Here is a 21,458-nt window from a genome sequence, read left to right on the forward strand (position 1 = left end):
GCTGGTGTTGCTCCCTGCAGCAGGTCGCACCTCTCCTGGGGCTGCACAGCCCCTCCCTCTGCCCAGATTTCGACCCAGGGGAGAGTATGACAGGCCCATGCCCTCTGGGTGCAGCTGGACTGGCCAGGCCGCCCTTGGGCCAAGGCCCACTGGATCCAGCCTCAGGGCTTGTTGCTAACTCCAGGCTGCAGGCACGTGGAAATCTCCACAATTTGCCACTGTTAACATTTCACCCAGAAGGGTGTCCTCGGGAGACCCTGGCAGGAGCCCAGGAGCCTTGGAGGTGCTGAGGAGCCGCCCTAGCCCTCTGTCGGGTGGGGAGCGAGGCCCCTGTCGGGTGGGGAGGGAGGTCCCCGTCGGGTGGGGAGCGAGGCCCCTGTCGGGTGGGGAGCGAGGGCCCCGTCGGGTGGGGAGTGAGGCCTCTGTCGGGTGGGGAGCGAGGCCCCTGCTGGGTGGGGAGCGAGGCCCCCGTCGGGTGGGGAGCGAGGCCCCTGTCCTTGCTGACAGGCCACATGATCTTGGACTTTGATTCAGAAAGCCACCATTTAATGACAGTGCTGTGGCTCGGAAACTTAGGTGAGTTTCTAGCCAATAACTTTTATGACAAATAGAAATAGGGATAATGGCGTGGTGTCTTTTCTGAGGATTCTGTGGTACTTTAATTATAATTTCCCCCATTATTAAGTAAACTGTGCACTGAAAAGTGCCCCTGAAGATCAGGATGCGGCAGGAGATTACTGCGACCTCAGTTCTTCCCTGCGCTCGGACACAGTTGGTGCTGGTACCTTAGATCATCACTTCTCCGGTTTTTTTCCCCATGTTTCTTTTCTACATAATGGTAGTCATTGAATATAAATTTTTAACTTTTTTTTTGAGACAGAGTCTGGCTCTCTTGCCCAGGCTGGAGTGAAGCGGTGTGAGCTTGGCTCACTGCAACCTCTGCTTCCTGGGTTCAAGGATTCTCCTGCCTCAGCCTCCTAAGTAGCTGGGATTATAGACACCCGCCACCAGGCCCAGGTAATTTTTGTATTTTTAGTAGAGACGGGGTTTCACCATGTTGGCCAGGCTGGTCTCGAACTCCTGACCTCAAGTGATCTGCCCACCTTGGTCTCCCGAAGTGATGGGATTACAGGCGGGAGCCACCACACGTGGCCTGATTTTTAACATTTTGAGTGTACGTTTTTATACCAGCTTTAACATTTTTATTTGTGAGCATTTTCCAGGCTTCATAAGTGTCCTTCTCAGTGGCTGCCCTCGGGGCCTCCTGGCAGGGGTGCTGTTGTGTGTTCCAGTGGAATCATTCCTTAGTCCATGCCCATTCCTCACCTTTACCAGGTCCCTGTGCCTTCTCCATAAATGTCCTTGGCAGCAAGTCAAGTCATCACAAGGTGAAGTGGTGTTTGTGAGGCAGCTTGTGCACCAGGAAAGATTGCAGGCTCTACTGCCCAGCTGCTGGGATTCAAATGTTGACTCTGAGGTGTGTGATCTGGTGACCTAAGCAGCCTTCAGTTTCCATCATTCCTGGAACAAACAGAACCCCTCTTATAAGTTTGGGGAGGATTTGACAAGTTAGGATCTCTAAAGTACTTAGACCTAGCTGGTAAGCACTTAGCAAATCCATTCAGAAGATGATCTGGGATTTCTCAGAATGCAAAACAGTCACACTGCCAGCTAAAGCCTTTCTCTAATTAGTAGCAAAATTCCAATGCAAATTATGTTCGGGCAAAAGAAATCAGTACAATTGGCATGTTAATGTTGGTTCACAAAAAATCATTTACCAAATACCTGGTAACTTCCATAATGAGCTCAGACAGATGCCAGCACCCACACTGGCATCGTCTCTGGGGGCAGCATTGTTTCTAGGGGATGGACTCTTTCTGGGGATGGACTCTTCCTGGGGATGGACTGTTTCTGGGATGGGCTGTTTCGGGGATGGACTGTTTCTGGGGATGGGCTGTTTCTGTGGGATGGGCTGTTTCTGGGGGATGGACTGTTCCTGGGGGATGGACTGTTTCTGGGGATGGGCTGTTTCTGGGGATGGACTGTTCCTGGGGATGGACTGTTTCTGGGGATGGACTGTTTCTGGGATGGGCTGTTTCTGGGGGATGGACTGTTCCTGGGGATGGATCACTCTGGGGATGACCTTTCTGGGGGATGGACTGTTTCTGCGGGATGGCTGTTTCTGGGGATGGACTGTTCCTGGGGGATGGACTGTTTCTGGGGATGGACTGTTTCTGGGGATGGACTGTTTCTGGTCGGTGGACTGTTTCTGGGATGGACTGTTTCTGAGGAATGGACTGTTTCTGGGGGATGGACTGTTCCTGAGGGATGGACCGTTTCTGGGGATGGACTGTTTCTGGGGGATGGACTGTTTCTGGGGGATGGACTATTCCTGGGGATGGACTGTTTCTGGGATGGACTGTTTCTGGGGATGGACTGTTTCTGTGGGATGGGCTGTTCCTGGGGATGGACTGTTCCTAGGGGATGGACTGTCTCTGGGGATGGACTGTTTCTAGGGGATGGACTGTTTCTAGGGGATGGACTGTTTCTGGGGATGGACTTTCTGGGATGGACTCTTTCTGGGGATGGACTGTTTTGGGGATGGACTGTTTCCTGGGGATGGACTGTTTCTGGGGGATGGACTGTTTCTGGTGGATGGACTGTTTCTGGGGATGGACTGTTTCTGAGGAATGGACTGTTTCTGGGGGATGGACTGTTTCTGGGGATGGACTGTTTCTGCTGAGGCTTCCTTCAGCACAAGCAGCTACAAACCACAGTGACACCCAGAGCCCAGAAGTGGTTATGAATAGCCTCTTGTGGACGAAGCTGTTTGCAGCCTGGTGCTTTTTAAAGGACTTTTCTTTAAACAATAGAGTTAAAAAATAAGCAGCCTTCATTCGAAATAAGAGAAAATCGTATCCTGAGTTAAACCTTCATATTAGAATCAAATATGCTCTTCAAAGCCCCAGGAAAAACAATGCTTAGCTTTTATCTCTTAACTTAAAAAATGAGGATTACTTTAATCTTGTTCTCAGTGTGTTCATCATTGCATGTCTTTAAAAGTTCTTTATGGACTTGGAACAGTCAGAGCGCTGTCTGCCCACGAGGGAAGGCAGCCCGGGAATGAGTGGCCTGCTTCTCCAGGGCTGGCTGCCAGTTCTCTCCCACTCAGGGTGCTGGGGCCAGAGCTACCAGGTCTCGGTAGCTTGTAGAATAAATATTTCCCTAAAGAAAACAGAACATTGAAGTGTTCCATGCATCTTCTTTTGCATTATGCGTATTGTATTTATCGTCTTCTCTTCAGTGTCTTTGTGAAGAGGTACGCTGGGTCCTCCGTCTTAGTCCTCACGTTGAATGGCTTTGTACGCACCACACGGCCTTTCCTACTCATTGCAACGTGCCCCGGGGAGGGATTCTTTCCATTCTGTGCTTCCTTTCTATAGACGAGGGGTGGGGTCTCGTGGCCAGTAAGCGAAGTTTGAGCCCAGCTCTCTGACTCCAGAAGCCGTTCTCTCATCCACGACTCTGTACTTAGCATTTCTCGTGTAGACTTGTCCAGGGGCTTCAGAATAACACAGCGGGATGGGAGACGTGCTGCGCCGTGACGGGCGTATCGTGGTTTCTGTTTGTTGTTAATTCAGCGGATATTGAGTGAAGCTACATTTCGGGTATTACAAATGATTTACAGTTTATAATCTAAATTGGGTAATTAAAAAAATTATAATGCATGTTAACTGTAGAATAAAAACTAAAATATAGACAAGTCATGAAAAAGAAAATATTTCACCTCTGAGAGATTGGTACTGTTAAAATTTTAGTGAATATTCTTCCAGTATTTTAGATGTAGTCTTCTTTTTTTTCCCCTTGAAGCAAACTTTTAAATGCCGTTAATGTAAGTGATAGTGTCTGCATGGATAAGTTTCAAACATTAGTAGTTTTTCCCCTGACAAACCTAGGCTGCTCGTGTTTTTATATGCATAGTTTATTTAAAATGAGAGATTAAGTTTTTTTGTTTATAGCTTTATTAAGATATAATTCATATCTTAGTACCATTTACCTATTCAAATTGTAAAGCTCAGTGGCCTTTAGTGTATTCGCAAGTATGTAGGGCCATCAGACAACCAGTGCTAGTCACCCCCAGAGGCCACTCCCCACCCCAGACAGAGGGTGACTACGTTTTAAACTAAACTTAAGATACTTTCTTCGTACCCTTTTGCTCATTAAGAAAAGATCACTTAAAACTAACTTCGAATTAGAAGAGCCAAAATCCAGAGCACAGATGGGAGATGCTGAGGAGGCCGTGGGGCAGCCGCGTGGACACAGACGGGAAATGCTGAGGAGGGCGTGGGGCGGCCGCGTGGACACAGACGGGAAATGCTGAGGAGGCCGTGGGGTGGTTGCGTGGACACAGACGGGAGATGCTGAGGAGGCCGTGGGGTGGTTGTGTGGACACAGACGGGAGATGCTGAGGAGGCCATGGTGTGGTTGCGTGGACACAGATGGGAAATGCTGAGGAGGGCATGGGGCGGCCGCGTGGACACAGACAGGAGATGCTGAGGAGGCCATGGTGTGGTTGCGTGGACACAGACGGGAGATGCTGAGGAGGGCGTGGGGCGGCCGCGTGGACACAGACGGGAAATGCTGAGGAGGGCGTGGGGCAGCCACGTGGGCACAGACGGGAGATGCTGAGGAGGGCGTGGGGCGGCTGCGTGGACACAGACGGGAAATGCTGAAGAGGGCGTGGGGCAGCCACGTGGGCACAGACGGGAAATGCTGAGGAGGGCGTGGGGCGACCCTGTGGGAAGGCAGTTTGGTGGCTTCTTCAAAGCTGAGCAGTTCCTCCCGTGTGGTCTGCGGCCATGCCCGGCATATTTATCCAAATGAGTTGAAAACTTAATGTCCACTCAATACCTGCACACATGGGTGTCGACAGCAGCTTTATTCGTAATCACCAGAACCGAGAAGCAGCCGTGATGTCCCTCAGGAGGTGAATGGATAGGTAAACCAGGCGCACTCAGACAATGGAACAGTCAGTGCTCGGAAGAAACGAGCTGCCAAGCTGTGAGAAGACATGGAGGAGCCTTAGATGCATCTTACGGAGCAGGAGAAGCCAACCTGAAAAGGCTGCGTGCACACGGTGCGATTCGAACCACGTGACATTCTAGAAAACAGAACTGTAGAGACAGTAACAAGATCAGTGGTTGCCAGGGGTTTGTGGTAGGGAAGGATGATAGGTGGAGCACGGGCGAGTTTTAGGGCCACGAAATTCCTTGATAATGGTGCATGCATGTCTTTACACGCTTATCCAAACCCGTAGAAGGCACAGCACCCAGAGTGAGCCGTCACGCACACCGTGGGCTGTAGTTAGGGACAGTACCTCAGTGTTGGGTCCTCAGTTGTAACAAGTGTTCCACTCTGGCGGGGGATGGGGGATAGTGCTGGGGGAGGCTCTCTGTAGGGGCAGGGAGTATATGAGAACTCTCTGGACCTTCCTCTCAATTTTCCTGGGAACCTAAAACTTCTCTAAAAAGTTGTGTCTCTTAAAAGTAACCAAACTGGATTGGGCACGTTGGCTCATGCCTGTAATCCCAGCACTTTGGGAGCCGAGGCAGGAGGATCCCTTCTGTTCAGGAGTTTGAGACCAGCCTGGGCAACACAGTGCTACCTCGTCTCTACTAAAAATATAAAACTTTAGCTGGTTGTGGTGGCTCATGCCTGTAGTCCCAGCTGCTCAGGAGGCTGAGGTGGGAGGATTGCTTGAGCCCAGGAGGTCAAGGCTGCAGTGAACTGTGATCACAACACCGCACTCCAGCGCAGGCAACAGAGCATGACTCTGTCTCAAAAAAAAAAATCATAATAACCGGCAGAAATGAATCTCTGCTTCGGACCATATGAAGACAGGCACAAGCAGAGGGGCCCAGTGGGTGTGGGGGCGGCTCTCAGGCTCAGACAGGCCATTAGCTGTCTTGATAGCTCGAGACTCAGGCCTGCGAGGTCCACTAGGCTCAGGTGTCTACAAAACTTAGGATTGATAAGAATTAAATAACAGGAACAAGTGAGGCCCTTGGTCACACTGGCCACCCCGAGTACAACGGCCATGCGTGACTCGAGCTGTCCTGTCCTGTGGGCCCTGTAGAACCTCTCCGTCGTCCTGGAGAGAACCGGGGAGCAGCACCGTTTCTGTCCTGAGGGCCCTCTAGAACCTCTCCATAGTCCTGGAGAGAACCGGGGAGCAGCACTGTTTCTGTCCTGAGGGCCCTCTAGATCCTCTCCATCGTCCTGGAGAGAACCGGGGCGCAGCACCGTTTCCAGCAGCAGCATTTTAAAGATTGGACTGTCAGGTAACTTCCTCACCCTTTATTGCATATAAACTAAAATGGGCATAGTCATATTATGCCATAATAATTGGAAACATAATGTTTCTTAAGGTTTTCTATTTCATAACTTGTTTTAGAAATGTGTGCCTCAATTGATGAGCCAATTACCTGCATACTGACAAGTGTAAATAGGTTGGTAAGAAGTCAGTGCCACCAAGGCAGCCCCAGTGGCCCTGCCGTGACAGAAACAGTCGGAATCCTGAGGCTCAAATGGCTGCTGCTGTCGGTCAGCATTAGGGCCATCCTGTCAAGCTGTTGGTGACCCACAAGGGCCGGCCCCTGAGTGCAGCAGAGCCTGCGGTTCTCCTGGAAAGTGCAGCTGTGGCCAGAGGGTAGCCTGTCCTGGGCAGGCCAGAGGAGAGGATCAAGGGAAGAATAGTCCCCCAAACCCAAAGGCCTGGTTAGATTTGTAGATTTGGGCCGGGCACTGGCGGGTGGTTAGATCTGGGCCGGGCACTGGCGGGTGGTTAGATCTGGGCCAGGTGCTGGCGGGTGGTTAGATCTGGGCCGTGCACTGGTGGATTATTAGATCTGGGCCGGGCCCTGGTGGATGATAGATCTGGGCCGGGCTCTGAGGGGTGGTTAGATCTGGGCCGTGCGCTGGTGGATGATTAGATCCGGGCCGAGCACTGGTGGATGATCAGATCTGGGCTGTGCTCTGAGGGGTGGTTAGATCTGGGCCGGGCGCTGGTGGATGATTAGATCTGGGCTAGGCGCTGAGGGGTGGTTAGATCTGGGCTGGGCCCTGGTGGATGATTAGATCTGGGCCGGGCGCTGGCGGGTGGTTAGATCTGGGCCGGGCACTGAGGGATGATTAGATCTGGGCCGGGCCCTGGTGGATGATAAATCTGGGCCGGGCTCTGAGGGGTGGTTAGATCTGGGCCGGGCGCTGGGGGGTGGTTAGATCTGGGCTGGGCGCTGAGGGGTGGTTAGATCTGGGCCGGGCGCTGAGGGGTGGTTAGATCTGGGCTGGGCCCTGGTGGATGATAGATCTGGGCCGGGCTCTGAGGGGTGGTTAGATCTGGGCCGTGCACTGGTGGATGATTAGATCTGGGCCGGGCTCTGAGGGGTGGTTAGATCTGGGCCGGGCCCTGGTGGATGATTAGATCTGGGCTGGGCACTGGCGGGTGGATATTTCTGGGCCAGGTGCTGGCGGGTGGTTAGATCTGGGCCGGGCGCTGGTAGGTGGTTAGATCTGGGCCGGGCACTGGCGGGTGGTTAGATCTGGGCTGGGCGCTGGCGGGTGGTTAGATCTGGGCCAGGCGCTGGTGGATGATAGATCTGGGCTGGGCTCTGAGGGGTGGTTAGATCTGGGCTGTGCGCTGGTGGATGATAGATCTGGGCTGGGCGCTGGTGGGTGGTTAGATCTGGGCCGGGTGCTGGCGGGTGGTTAGATCTGGGCTGTGTGCTGGTGGATGATAGATCTGGGCCGGGCGCTGGCGGGTGGTTAGATCTGGGCCGGGCGCTGGCGGGTCGGCATGGGCTGCACTGCCGTCTGTGTTTCCTGCTCCATGTCATGGCCTTCACGCGTGACTCTCAGAACCTGCCGTCCTGCGTGTGCAGCAGGGGCACAGAGCCTCTCCCCAGCTGCAGCCCTGCCCAGACACCCTTCCCTGCTTCCCTGCCATGCTGCCTACCCAGGGTGCCGGGCCCTTCCCGCCCACCTCCTGGGCTCCACAGGGACTAGTGGGTGGAGGACAGTGGGCCGTGGTGTGTCCAGCGAATGACGGCTACACTGCAGATTCCCCATCAGCTTTTTGAAACATCCATGTCATCTCAAACTACAACACGTTTTATCTCCCGAGATGCTTTCAGCAGCCCTTGAGCATTTTTTTCTAGTTTGCAAATTGTGGTTTTTCTCATCAGTGTTCTCCTTCAGCCGAATGGCTCAGCTCTGAAGCTGGGCTTTTGAGGGGCAGGAATTCCTTCTGTGGCTGCAGCAGGAGTGTTGTGGGAACCGACCGGCCCAGCTTGCCTGGCTCCCGCCAGGGCCCTGAGGATGACACACAACCTTTTGTGTTGCAAAGGGCTTGGCTGAGCTTGTGGGGAAGGGGGAGGCCTCCTGGGCTGCAGGCCGGAAGTCCTGGGTCAAAGTGCTGGCAGGCTGTCTGTACTCCCCGGGAATGTAGGTCACAGCCTTCCTTGCCTCTTCGGGCACCCGCCGGCTGTGGGCACTCCCGGGAGTTCCTGCACCTGCCGCCAGGTGGCTCCTCATCCCTGTCCTGGCCTCTGCTCTCACGAGGATGCGAGGATGCCGTCACGCTGGGTTAGCCCAACCTGCTCTAGCACAGCCTCCTGTTAACCAACTGCACCTGCAGTTACGTGTTTGCAGGTGAGCTCACCCGTGGGATTGGGGGTGAGGGTTTCAGCACAGGGATTTAGGGGACACAATTGAACCTGTCAGGGCTCGGGTCAGAGCTAAACGTAGGACCCCAAATGCCGGGATTTTAAAGGCATTCTGCATTGCCCTTCACGAAGGAACCTGGGGAGCTCGGGTGGGGTCTGTGAGGCCCAGGATCCCCCAGAGGCCCGGGGAGTGTCTGGGATGGACATGCTCAGCACACACCGCCTTGAACGCCCGGCCCCACGCTCGCCTCAGAGGGCGGCGCAGCCTCACCATCGATGGAAGCCCCTTTGGAGGTGGGTGGGTATCAGGGAGGAGCAGCCCCGCTCCGGGCGGCCTCTCCCTCCGTCCTGGGCCCCTGCCATGGGCACAGCTGTGGGCACCAACGCAGCCGGGGGTGCAGCCTCAGGTGGTTACATTGAGCACAACTTCCCTCTTTGAGTTCTTGTAGGAAGGCTGTGTTTTTTCTTGCTGGAAATGAATTCTGGGAGGAATTTGTAACACATCATTCCGGAGAGTCGATACAACTTGAAAATATTCCCCGCCAGTGTGTGCAGAGGACAGAGGGCAGCTCCGCCATGTCTGCCAGTCTTGTGACAGCAGAGAGCTCTTGAATTCCAGGCCCCAAGCCCCTTCCAAGGCTCTCCAAGTCTAAACTACCAAGATTTAAACATTTGGAGGAAAGTCTTGATTTCCCTGGTGTAGTGGAATTCTACCTAAAGTTTTACTAGGGGAAAAAGTGAGTTCTTTTGGCAAAAAAAAAAGTTTGAAACTTGCTCATCTGCTCGTCATTCTCTCATTCATTCGCTCACATGACGAGCGTGTTGCACGCTGCCGCCTGCCAGGTTTCAAACTGCGCCGTGCTGGGCGGTGAGCAGAGGTGCCGGCTCCGAGAACACATCTGGTTCTTCTCAGGGTCGTACCTGTACCTGGCACACGGGACCTGCACTGTCCCGGGTAATCCCACAGGTCTCCTGGGGCTGGTGTCACGGCCTAGGAGGTGGCGTATGGGGAAGGAGTGGAGGGGCCTTGGTGTCTCCTCAGGGCCGTTTCCTGCACACACGGGCTCCTATTCACTGCCTTCCTTCCTGAAGACTTTAAAGATAATTCCTTCTTCCTGTATGGGGTACAGTGTGGGTTCCGGTCCCAACAGCTCGTGTTTCTCCCCTTGCAGATATTTAAGAGCCTATTTTGTACCAGACATTGTCAAGCTTTTTTAAAAAACGATATTTATAGAATCATGTCCAGGTATATTTTATCTAATTGTTAGAGTTCAGCGGCAGTAAAATATAATTTCCAAAAAAGAGAGTTGACAAAATAAAAATCTAATGTGATTGTGTCACCGTCCGGATGAATCTGAACATGTGCCCGGCAGTGGCCTCTTACGTTGCTAGGTCAAAACAGAAACTTTTGTTGGGGTGGGGACACCGTGTCGCTCTGTCCCCCAGGCCGCAGGACGGTGGCGCGATCTCAGCTCACTGCAACTTCCACCTACTGGGTTCAGGTGATCCTCCCACCTCAGCCTTCCAAGTAGGTGGGACCACAGGTCCACACCTTCACACCAGGGTAATTTTTGTACCTTTTTTTTTTTTTTAAAAGAGATGGGGTTTTACTGTGTTGTCCAGGCTGGTCTCAAATTCCTGGGCTCAAGCAATTAGCCCACCTTGGCCTCTGAAAGCGCTGGGATTACCCGTGTGAGCCACGTGTCCGGCAATACATAAACATTTTCACCCATCATTTTCATCAGGGCATTTAGTCGGCATTGTTTCCCCAGCATGTTTATTTGGCAAACATGATTTTTTTTCTCCCCAAACATGAATTCTATGGAAATGCCAGTTGCATTTGGAAAATATTCCAGAAAACAGTTTTTTTGTTTGTTTGTTTAACTTTTTACTTTGAAAGGTGTTCACCAGTTTATTTCAGTAAACTGACTACTTAATGATATGGCAAAAAACAAAAACAAAAACAAAAAACCTTCTGAAATAGAAATAGGTGTTGTTTGCAGTCACTTGGGAGATAGTGAGGACTGGTTTGAAAGTACATAGTTAATCAAGGCTCAAACTCTGGAAATTAGCGGTTCTGTCCGTTCCAGCTCTCCCCCCTCCTCGATTGTTTCACTCGGTTAGGCTTAAATTCAAAACTTTGAATTTAGAAAAGTCTTTGACCCTCTAGGAAGTGGGTGCGGCTTTGGTATCTGGGCAGAGCGGAGTTCACCATCCGGAAGGACAGCAACACACACTCTTATCAGGCGTATGTTTTAAAAATAATACATTTTTGAATCCTTTTTCTTGATTCAGTTTCAGTATTTGTCATTCTCATCCTTTTAAAACTTGTGAGTATTGGTGGAAGCAGTTCCGGAAAGCTCTTGGGGCCCCCCAGGTGTCATGGTCAGCTGGGGGTCTTGTCCCCACTGTCCTCGCAGCAAAAGCTGGATCCAGTCACGCTGTCACGGGCCTGGGCCCGTCTGTGTATTCGTGGTGACCTAAAAAATCTGTTTCCTTCAAAAGGCACTCTTAGAATATATGACTAGTTTAGGAGATTCAAAGGAAAATGAAACACCTCAAATTTAAAGGTTGTTTTTAGACCATTGGAGCTCCCCGGGAGGCCCGGCAGAGTGCGCCGGGAGACTGAGTGGAGTGGAAGTGGGTCGTGTGTCTGTGGGTTCCTCCCGAGCAGAGGTCCTCCTCAGCCCCCTCCAGAGCTGCCTGCAGCTGAGCTGGGCCAGCCTGCCTGGGTGCATCTCCCTGGCCCACAGGGGAATGTCTGTGTTGGAGGGGCTTGGTTTGGGCTGACCCAGGCCCTGTCCTGAGGTGCTACCTGCTTCTATGGACTGCAGCACGTGGCAGCAGGAGGTTTCCTCAGGAACGTGTGCTGGGAAGAAATCCTGGCCCTTGGGAAAGGCTGGAAGGGGCTCGGTTCCTCTCGCTTCTGGGTGTGTGGGGTGGTGTCGTCTCCTCTGGAAAAAGGAGAAGCACCTGTCTGCTCTGATGGTGATGCGTAGTCCCAGCACGCTGTCTCTGCAGATGGTGCACACGGCGGCCACCCTGCAGGCTGCACCACCAGCCATAACCCCAGTCCAAGGAGACCTGTGACTCACCTCCTGCAAAACGTTTCTTATCAAGCACCTGCTTGGAACGGTTATTAACCATGCTCTTTAATAATTTTGGAAGTTTGTGTTTTAAGCTATGTATCGATGTTCATATTTGACACCGATTTTCTAACCATTAGAGATATTTAATTAAAAATTGTAAATAAAAGAGGCAAAATGAAAGTAAAAGGAGAAGAATTCTAGGGAGAGACATTGGGTGTCAGAAGTTATTTCTAAAAGTAAAGTGGATGACACTGAATTCTCTTCAGAACCATCAGCCTAGCCGGTGATGTTGATCTGCTGGGGGCATAAATTTAAAATGGAAAGGCTCTTTTCCCCCTTACTTTCTCTTGTTTTCTTTTCTTTTCTTTTTTTCTTTTTTTTCTTTCTTTTTTTTTTTTGAGACAAAGTTTTGCTGTGTCACCCAGACTGGAGTGCAGTGGCGCAATCTTGGCTCACTGCAACCTCCTCCTCTTGGGTTCACGAGATTCTCCTGCCCCAGCCTCCTGAGAAGCTGGGATTACAGGCGCTTGCCAACATGCCCAGCTAATTTGTGTATTTTTAGTAGAGATGGGCTTTCACCATGTAGGCCAGGCTGGTATCAAACTCCTGACCTTGTGATCCTCCCACCTCGGCCTCCCAAAGTGCTGGGATTACAGGTGTGAGCTACCGCGCCCAGCCTCTTGTTTTCTTTTCTAACTGTGAATTGTAGATCCTATTAAAAGAAAATAAAAACCAGTGACTCAGAATTCTAATGATACATATTTCGCCCCTTAAAAAAGCTAACTACAAGTGCAGTACAGCATCGAGGAACTTAGTCAACGTCTCTGACTAACATAGATCAATCGATCTATATAGAGGAACTTAGTCAACGTCTCTGACTAGCATAGATCTATCTATCTGTCTATCGATCTATCGATCTATCGATCTATCTATCTAACCTCCTTGATCTGGTTTTGGTTTTTCTCTTTAGAAAATGAAATGAAATATGATACCAATAACAATGAAGAGGAAGAGGGAGAACAGTTTGATTTTGACAGTGGAGATGAAATCCCAGAAGCAGACAGACAGGCCCCCTCAGCCCCTGAGACAGGAGGTGCTGGAGCCAGTGAAGCCCCTGCACCCACAGGTGAGTTTCCAGGAGGGTCCCCAGGTGAGTCCCCTGGCGGGTTCCCAGGAGGGTGCCCAGGTGAGTCCCCAGGAGGGTCCCCAGGTAAGTCCCCAGGTGAGTCCCCAGGAGGGTCCCCAGGTGAGCCCCCTGGCGGGTTCCCAGGTGGGTCCGCAGATCGCCAGTGTCGGGGTCACCTGTGCTCAGCCATCGGCTCTGTTGGGCTTGCCCATTTTCTCCCCATTCTTACTGCCCAACTGGAACATTGTAGGGAAGGGATGATTTCTAGGAGCCAGAGACTTATGATTTCTTCATGATATATCTGAAATGACTTAATTTAAGATTGGCTAAGTTTCTTCTCTTTGTACTATTTTCCATAATTTTCAACCTTTTCACTCTTCTTCTGTATTTTGCAGAGAATAGATGTTGCTATTTCCCAATAAAAATGACCTCATCATTGTATCACTAGATTAAATGAAGTATTCAGAACGTGTGGGATGAAGTAGCTGTAGAGGTTTCTCTTTCTAAGTCTGGAGGTGGGTTGGGTGCTTTCATTCGCTGACCAGAGGGACTGCTCAGGGCAGGCTGCGGTGGGAGACCCTGCACAGTGTTTCTTCGTGCGTGGCACCCTCCTCTCGGCTCGCACGGTGTTTCTTCAGGTGCAGTGCCAGCCTCTCAGTTTGCACGGCGTTTCTTCTCTCGGTTGGCCAGTGTTTCTTTGGGCGCAGCACCCGCCTCTCAGCTTGCACGGTGTTTCTTTGTGCGTAGCACCGGACTGTTGGTGAGGGGAGTGGCTGCCCGCCTCCAGCAGCTTCTCCCTGACTTAGCTCATGGGATGAGCCTCCTGTAGTGACCAGGCTGCGTCTGTCTCGCCTGCGCACAGAGGTGACGCTGGGTTCCCCATGTGCGAGTGCTCCCTCCGAGGCCCACCCAATGACCTGGGAACGTCCAGGGGTCCTGGCATGGCATGGAGGGTGGAACTCATACCTGCTTCCCGCCTGTACTCCAAGAGGGCACGCTTGCCATACCCTTGGTGATGTGTCTGCTGACAAGTCCTTTCTGCATCCCCAGGAGGTGAGGATGGAGCTGGAGCAGAAACCACCCCAGGGGTAGAGCCTGCTGAGCTGGTGCAGCTCCCAACGAAAGTCAACCCGTATTCCGTCATCGACATCACGCCATTCCAGGAGGACCAGCCGCCCGCCCCTGCGCCCAGCACTGAGGAGGAGAGTGTGGGTCTCCATGTGCCCTGCGGGTACTCAGTGCCTGTGCCCTGCGGCTATGCGGTGCCCTCCAACCTGCCCCTCCTGCTACCCGCCTACTCCAGCCCAGTCATCATCCGCGCCACGTCCCTGGACGAAGAAGGTACTGCTGCCCTCCTCTCCACACCCCCAACGTGGCCTGTGGTTCCCTCCTCTCCACGCCCCCGACGTGGCCTGTGGTTCCGTAGAGTCTGGGCCTGACCTTCCCCTGCCCCCGCCCAGGTCATTAGACGTTTGTTTATGGAGTTGGAAAGTGAGCCCCCCGTCCCTCTTCCTCAGTGATGGGAGCACCCCTGAGGGAAGGCCAGGGCGTATTGTTGGGAAAATTTTGAAACAACGTCTGGTCCCGAATGTGTTGCCTCCTCATGTCTGGGGTGCCTTGAACTTCACCCCGATTGCTGGTTCCCCCACCAGGTGCTCACAGGAGTGTGTGCAGCTTTTGGCCTATGTGGCTCACTGCGCTAGATGACAGTTACCGTTATGTATGTCCCGTGTCACCTGCTGGTCTAGAGACTCGGGCTCCCTGGGGTCAGAGCGTGTCTCCCTGTCTTCATTCCAGAGGATGGAGGGCAGTGGGGTGGAAGAATGGCCTCAGGGGCTCCCTGTCTCCCACCCATGCTTTTCCTCGCTGGGGAGATGCCGCAGGACCTCGGCAGAGTCCTCAGTGCAAGGTCAGAGCCACCTGGGGCAGCACAAAGGATGCAGAGTCGGCCGCTGAGGATGGTGTTCCCCGCAGCCAGGCCACGCTCCAAGCCAGGACTGTGGGTGCCTTCAGCGCCTCACTCACCTGCAGTGTCCGTGTCCTCAGTGCTGACAGCTCTGTTTTGAGTCTGCTTTCTCCTCCACTTAGTGAGAAGGAGCCACTGTGTGCTTTAGAAGGGGCTTGGTTGGTGGAGCCCGTTCTCTGCTGTCCTTACATGGCCCTGGCATGTGTAGCCGGGCGCCAGCTGTGTCTGCAGAGCCCCAGGTTTCCACTGGAAGGACAGCGTGTAGGCCACGGCTGCTCCGACTGCAGCCCAAGGGCTGGGGCCTCCTGCCGGCCCCGCTGTAGGCCCAGGCGCCAGGGCAAGGGTTAGCACATACCGTGCCTCCGTCTTCAGGAGTGACCCAGTCGAGGCGTCTCGGCCAAAGGTTTCCTTTTTTGCCCAGCTCTGTTTCTGTGCTGCCTTTCCCAGGAACGCGCTGCAGGATCCCAGGGTTCGTGGGATGTGCTTCTAATGGAAGCCCACAGCCTCTATGCCTGAGACCCGATTCTTACTCCTGTAAAGGTTTCAGTGGAAGCAACCTTCCCTTTCCAGTTAATAACAGTTGAGGAAAAAAATCCTTAAAGAAAAATCTCGATTTTGGATTTTGGGAACCGCAGAGGTATCAGGATAGACGGCCTCCCGTGCGTTTCCCTGTTGAAGTCGGCCGGAGTCCTGGGAACTCACCACGGTCTGCATGATCCACGCTGCTGTTGTTCCTCTGTGACCACGGAGCGTGAGAACCCCCCGGAAACGAGGGCGTGCGGAGTGTGGCATTCTTGGCTGAAGGAAAATACGTTTATTTTAAAGTGATTTTCTTATTTTAAAATATTATTTTAAATAATTGCACACCATTTAAAGTAATTTGTTTTTTAAGTAACTTAGCATGCATTTAAAACAATTTGCTTATATTTGTTCTGTCAACCTAGAGCCAGTAACAATGCCTTGTTCTAATAAAGACTATGGGCCGGGCGTGGCGGCTCACGCCTGTAATCCCAGCACTTTGGGAGGCCGAGACGGGCGGATCACGAGGTCAGGAGATCGAGACCATCCTGGCTAACACGGTGAAACCCCGTCTCTACTAAAAAATACAAAAAACTAGCCGGGCGAGGTGGCGGGAGCCTGTAGTCCCAGCTACTCGGGAGGCTGAGGCAGGAGAATGGCGTAAACCCGGGAGGCGGAGCTTGTAGTGAGCCGAGATCCGGCCACTGCACTCCAGCCTGGGCGACAGAGGGAGACTCCGTCTCAAAAAAATAAAAAAATAAAAAAATAAAGACTATGTAAGTCCCGGAGTAGAGGAGCGGATGGCTGTCCGGTTGCGTTTTGATCATTGAACGAGAGATGTGAACGCAGACCTCTTTCCTGAGAGGTGGAAAAGCGTGGATTTGGTGCCAGCCCACCTCCCCCGACCCGGGGGGCACTGCTGGCTTTTCGGTTCCTTGCTCCAGAGCCTCCCTGGGGTGGGGCGGCCACCTGGCTCTGCAGGCTTCCCTGGGACGTACAGCCCAGCCAGGCTCCCCAGGTCCGCGGTGGGAGGTTGCAGAGCCCTGCCTGGAGCTCCCAGCTGGCCAAACTGGGGTGGCCAGGTTCTGTTATTTTTCCTGCCGAACGACACCAGCTCTGAAGACATCCGCAGGCAGGTGCTGCTCTTGTTTACGCCCCTTGTGGCCAGAAGCCTCTGGGTGCGCTGCTGCTTGGAGCTGTTCAGGTGACTCCCTGGTGTGCGTGTCTGCCTCCTTCTGACCTTGACAGACTCAGTTTGCAACTTAATTTCCTGGAAGGCGGAGGACAGAAGAGTTTCCAGGGGTGGATGCCTGAGAAGGCTAATGTGTGTGCCCTGGGGATGGGAGTCTGAGCTCTGGACGCCCCGTGGGGGAGACAGTTCTTGGCGTACAGTGAGATTGCTGCCGGGCAGCACGTCCTGCCTGTGTCCCTCTGCAGAACACTAGTGAAAGCTCTGTGGCTCTTTGGGTGTTTCTTTGAGGCAGTGTAGTAGCACGGGAAGGGCAGTTTTGGAACTGGGCAGATTGGATTTCAGATCCTGCCTCTGCCCTGACACCTGCCCCTCAGGAAGGTGACCCGGAACACTGAACCAGCAGATGCCTGTGGGATTCGCAGCGCTGCCCACAGATCCACGCCCCCAGCCCTCCTGGCGTCCCATGTCTGTTGTTATTCAGCGTCCAACTGTGTGGCGGCACCTGTTTTCATGTGACCAGGGGCCTGTTTTCATGGATGAAATCTCCAAGCAGGTTACATTGAGCTTAGCTCTCTCGGACTTTGAGCCAACTGCTGCTGTTTGAAAACGGTTGAGAACTGTTACTCACCCCAGAGATAAATTCCCTTTAGAAGGTGTTTCATGGACAGCTGCTAGCGTGGGGATAAACAGCAGCCGCCGAGTGCTGCTGGCTCTCCTTCCTCACGTCATTCTTGGTGCCACGCGGCTGGGCGGTGGCAGATTCCTCAGGGGACCACGCAGCCCGCACGCGGTACAGCCATCACAGACTCTGGCTGGCTCCTGCCCAAGAGCCCTCCGAGGTGGGAGGGGCTGCTCCTTCTGCACTGGTGTCTCAGGCTGTTCTTTGATCGTCTAAGTTCGTACCCCACCTGCGTGGAATGTTTGGGAAGCCTGCACTGTGGCTTTGCTCACGGCTCAGTGTTCACCCTGGAGAGCCACAGATGGGCAGGAAGGAATCGCCAGTCGGGTCTCACCGTGCGTGTATTTGTGCGTGGAGGGATGTGAGTGTGTGTGAGTGAAAGTTGGTGTCACATGTCACAAGCGTAACTACTCCTCTCTTGAACATCTTTTGAGTGTGCCAGGTGGATGCCCCTTCAGGCCAGTCACAATCATGGCTCCTGTGGACATGTGGAATGGGAGAGAACATCCCGTTTCTTCCTAGCTCTAGCCTGATGCATCTGGGTGCCGGTGCAGTTTATCTAAGAGCTAAAATATTTTAAATGTATTAGTTAATCATCGTTATGCTAAGATAAGCCTCCCATTGATAAGAAGGGAAAGCGTGAAATCATTTTCAAGGGTAAAAACACCAACTTCGTAAGCATTTCTGTGGCGCGTAAAGCAGCATCACTTATTTTCTCTCCCAGCAGAAACACCGGAAGTCATGGAAGATCGCCAGCCCAATTCTCTGAGTTCCGAGGAGCCTCCAAACAGGTACCTGCCTCCGTCTTCCCGCACCTGCTGAATTCCTGCCTTTCTCCTGAGGATCTGGACGCAGGGATCCTGGTGTGCATCCCTGCCTGCCATCCTCAGCTCTGCGCAGCAGGGGCTGTCCCAGCCCCACCTCCTGCCTCAGGTCCCTCCCAGGCGAGTGTCCCCTGGAAATGTAGGGTCAGGACCCCCAGCACCCACGGGGCCATCACCCTAGGACACACCTCTGGGTGCTCACCCTGCTTCCGGTCTCTGCCTTCCCAGCAGTGTCTCCGCGCTGCCACTGGGCTCATCCTTGCACCACTCCCCATGGGACGCAGTGTCTAGAGGCCTGATCCCTGCTGCGTTTCGTCGTCAGCAGTGGTGCCTCTCCTAGGGCGACGCTCGGTGTGTGCGGCGAGTCTGACCTCACCATCCTTCCGAGCAGAGCATTCCTGCAGCTTCCCATTGCCAAGGGTGACATCCCAGTCCCTGTGTGTGCAGGACTCTGGTGGCCCATGTGACCACCTGCTGTGGGCAGAGCACCACAGTTTATGCTGAGTGGCCTTGCATCTCTTTCTCCCACCAACCTGCTCCTGGACATGGAGACGGCCCGTTGCGTTGCCCACTGGCATCTCTACCACCCAGCGTCGTGAGAAGGGCCTAAGAGGCCCTCAAAGGGGTGGCTGAAAAACCAGAAGACAGTTCAGGCCTTCTAGGGCAAGGACCGTATTGCTGCTGTATTGCCCTTGCCCCGTGTTCTGTGCCGTGCGTAGGTGGAACATCTGGAATACTTATTTACAGAGTTATGAGTGAAAACTAGAACTTGGGATGTCCTGTAATATTAGCTTGGAAAATATGTGATTCCCTGTATAGTAATAGTACTATATATACATATATATATGTATACACACACGCACACACTCTGCAGGGCAGTTGGCCGCCATGTGACTGGGCTGTGCCTGAATATTCTGACTTTATGGTTTGTTTTCTTTAAGTGAAGATCAAGTCAGTCGAGAGGACAGCGCCCTGGCTCGCTGGGCCGCAGACCCGGCCAACACAGCCTGGATGGAGAGTAAGTCCCCAGCCGCCCACAGCCAGAATCCTCACCACGCTCCACAGATGCCACTGCGGCGGGGCTGGGTCCCTGAGTCTCAGGTCCCGTCAGATCTAAAACACTAACAACATATTTATTTACTGAAAATAGTAACACGGGCTGACTATGCAGAAGGTTCCCGGGGTTCCCTGAAGCTGTCACTTCCCGCGAGGCCACCCCAGCTCTCCACGTCCACACCCTCGCTCTTCCTGGTCGTTTCTTTCTAGCACAGGCTTTGTTATTGTGGTAACAGTGAGGTATGTGGGGAACCGAAACTCTGACCTGCAGCTGCGGTCGGCCGCCACCCAGACGCTTACCCTGCGCTGGGCAGTGATTCCCAGGGAGATGCGGTGTCTGGCACCCGCTTTGAAGAGGGGGCGGGGGGGCCTCCCTTTTTTTTTTTCCATACACACTTTATTTTACATAACTTGGTGTTTATCAAATCATATAAATTTAAATGGGGATTCCCGAGTAAATCTTTTGTTAATTTACCTTTGGCAGAAACAGCAGATTCCAAACAACAGATTCTCATTTATTTGTAACTTAAAAAAAGTTCTGTAGCGTATTTTTCCAAAACAATAGCCTGAAGCAAATGTGCTTGAAAAGCTAACTGGTAATGATCTGATTAATATCATAGCTTATTTAAGAGAACTATTACTTAAAGGACAGACTAGACATGTATTTTGAGAAAAACACAATTTTTGGTCATGTGAATGATTCATGTTCAGATTTCAAAAACAGGAAACATCCAGAAGTTCATCATTTTATTTACAATCTCACCCTTGAAATGATAGCAATCTGCAGGGCAAACAGTAGAGCAAAGAATTCCAAACTCTACTTTTATGTACGTTTAAACCTGTAGGATTATGTACCGTCTGTGTGTGGATTAAAGCAAGTGCACTTCCAACATACGACTCAAGCTTCCGTACGATTAAGAGCAAACCCAAAGGCATTCTTTTTCCCTTTAGGTTGACTGAGCCAGCCCACCTCCAAGTGGCCAGATCTGCAGTCCCACCTGCGGCTTCAAAGGCTGAAAGATTTTTAGCTAGATTTACTTGTTTTTTTAATTTTTAAAGGAAAAGTAAAGATTACTTTCCTGATTATGCCTCTCATTATCCACTGGCTCACTAATTTCTATGTAACTGTTTTATATGATAAGCTTACAAGGTAGAACCATCTTAGTTATCTCCTGATTATTAAACTGTCTCCTGGAAGTTTTCATTCTGGTTTTAATTATGACTTTGTTAAAACAAAGATCTTAGTGTAATTAGATGATTCCACTAGGTCGCTGTTAAAGTAGGATCATTACAGGATTAAATTATTGTCTTGGCTGTTTGCTAACAGTTTTATTTCCGAAGTAAAATTTGTCTGATTTTTTTTTTTTACTCATTTTTATTGTCCAGATGACAGTGAATTAGAATAACTATATTTGGAAATATTATCTCTAAACTAGCAGTCCCTGAACATTATCTAAGAGGAGTAGAAATCTTTACTGTGGTTGCAGATAGTAAATGCTATTAAAAGAAAGAGCATCTGTAATACTGGAGCTTGACGACAGCAGCAGATAAGGAATTTTCCTGAATGTTTATTTCCCGCTAACGTGGGGACATGAGCGGTGGCTGGATGTCAGGGGAGAGTTCGGGTTTGTTCTCATTTTCTTTCTTATGTGGCTTAGGAAGCGTTTGCCTGTATGTTTTCGACACAGTCATACATCGTAGTTTGGACGTTCTCTTGCAGGGAGAGCACCGGTAGTCAATGAGTGGAACCTCGATTTAAAGGTCTTTTTATGAAACGAATTTTCATGTGAAGCGTGTAACTCTTACAGATACTTGAGTAAACCTCAGGCTCATTGTTGGTGTCCTTTGTGGTCATCTCGTACAGCGTGGTTTTGCTTCCAGAACTTCCCTTCTTTTTTATGAAACGGTTTCACTTTCACAGAACCCTAGTGTTGCATATGATACAGCTGGAGAAACACTGTCCTATCTGTTTAGCATTTTGATACTTGCTACTACTTTTTACCTTCAGTGGCACAAAATCATGGTGTCGTTGGTTTGTTTGGATGGTTTTCCGGTTTATCCAGCACTGAGGGGCTCTTTTCTTGTGTCTGGAATTCCATGCACCAATGTTGTATTTTTTTGTGCATCAGAACATTGACTTCATAAGCTCGAAATGCTTGTAAGAGAGCCACATAGAAATGTGTAATTGAACACACAATCATAGAATAAGATTGGCCTGGAAACCATAAATCTCCTTCCTAGTGACATTTTATAGCTGGTCCGTTTAAACAGACATCCTTCATTC

General features: G+C 51.7%; 1 protein-coding gene across 7 annotated transcripts in view; it reads left to right on the forward strand.

Annotated features, from left to right (window-relative positions):
• ARHGEF10 (Rho guanine nucleotide exchange factor 10) overlaps positions 1–21,458 on the forward strand; it is a 143,136-nt gene that overhangs the window by 22,738 nt on the left and 98,940 nt on the right. For 5 of the 7 annotated variants that reach the window (XM_003902377.4, XM_031669344.1, XM_009212455.4 and 2 more), the window contains exons 3-6: positions 12,783–12,938; positions 13,989–14,279; positions 18,019–18,085; positions 19,060–19,136. In XM_003902377.4, the coding sequence (XP_003902426.1) occupies positions 12,783–12,938; positions 13,989–14,279; positions 18,019–18,085; positions 19,060–19,136 (591 nt within the window). The remainder of the gene's footprint in view (positions 1–12,782; positions 12,939–13,988; positions 14,280–18,018; positions 18,086–19,059; positions 19,137–21,458) is intronic. The other 2 variants (XM_003902376.4, XM_017961743.3) reach the window with 1 other exon arrangement.

This window comes from Papio anubis, chromosome 8, assembly GCF_008728515.1.
Source record: "Papio anubis isolate 15944 chromosome 8, Panubis1.0, whole genome shotgun sequence".
Classification (NCBI taxonomy): domain Eukaryota; kingdom Metazoa; phylum Chordata; class Mammalia; order Primates; family Cercopithecidae; genus Papio; species Papio anubis.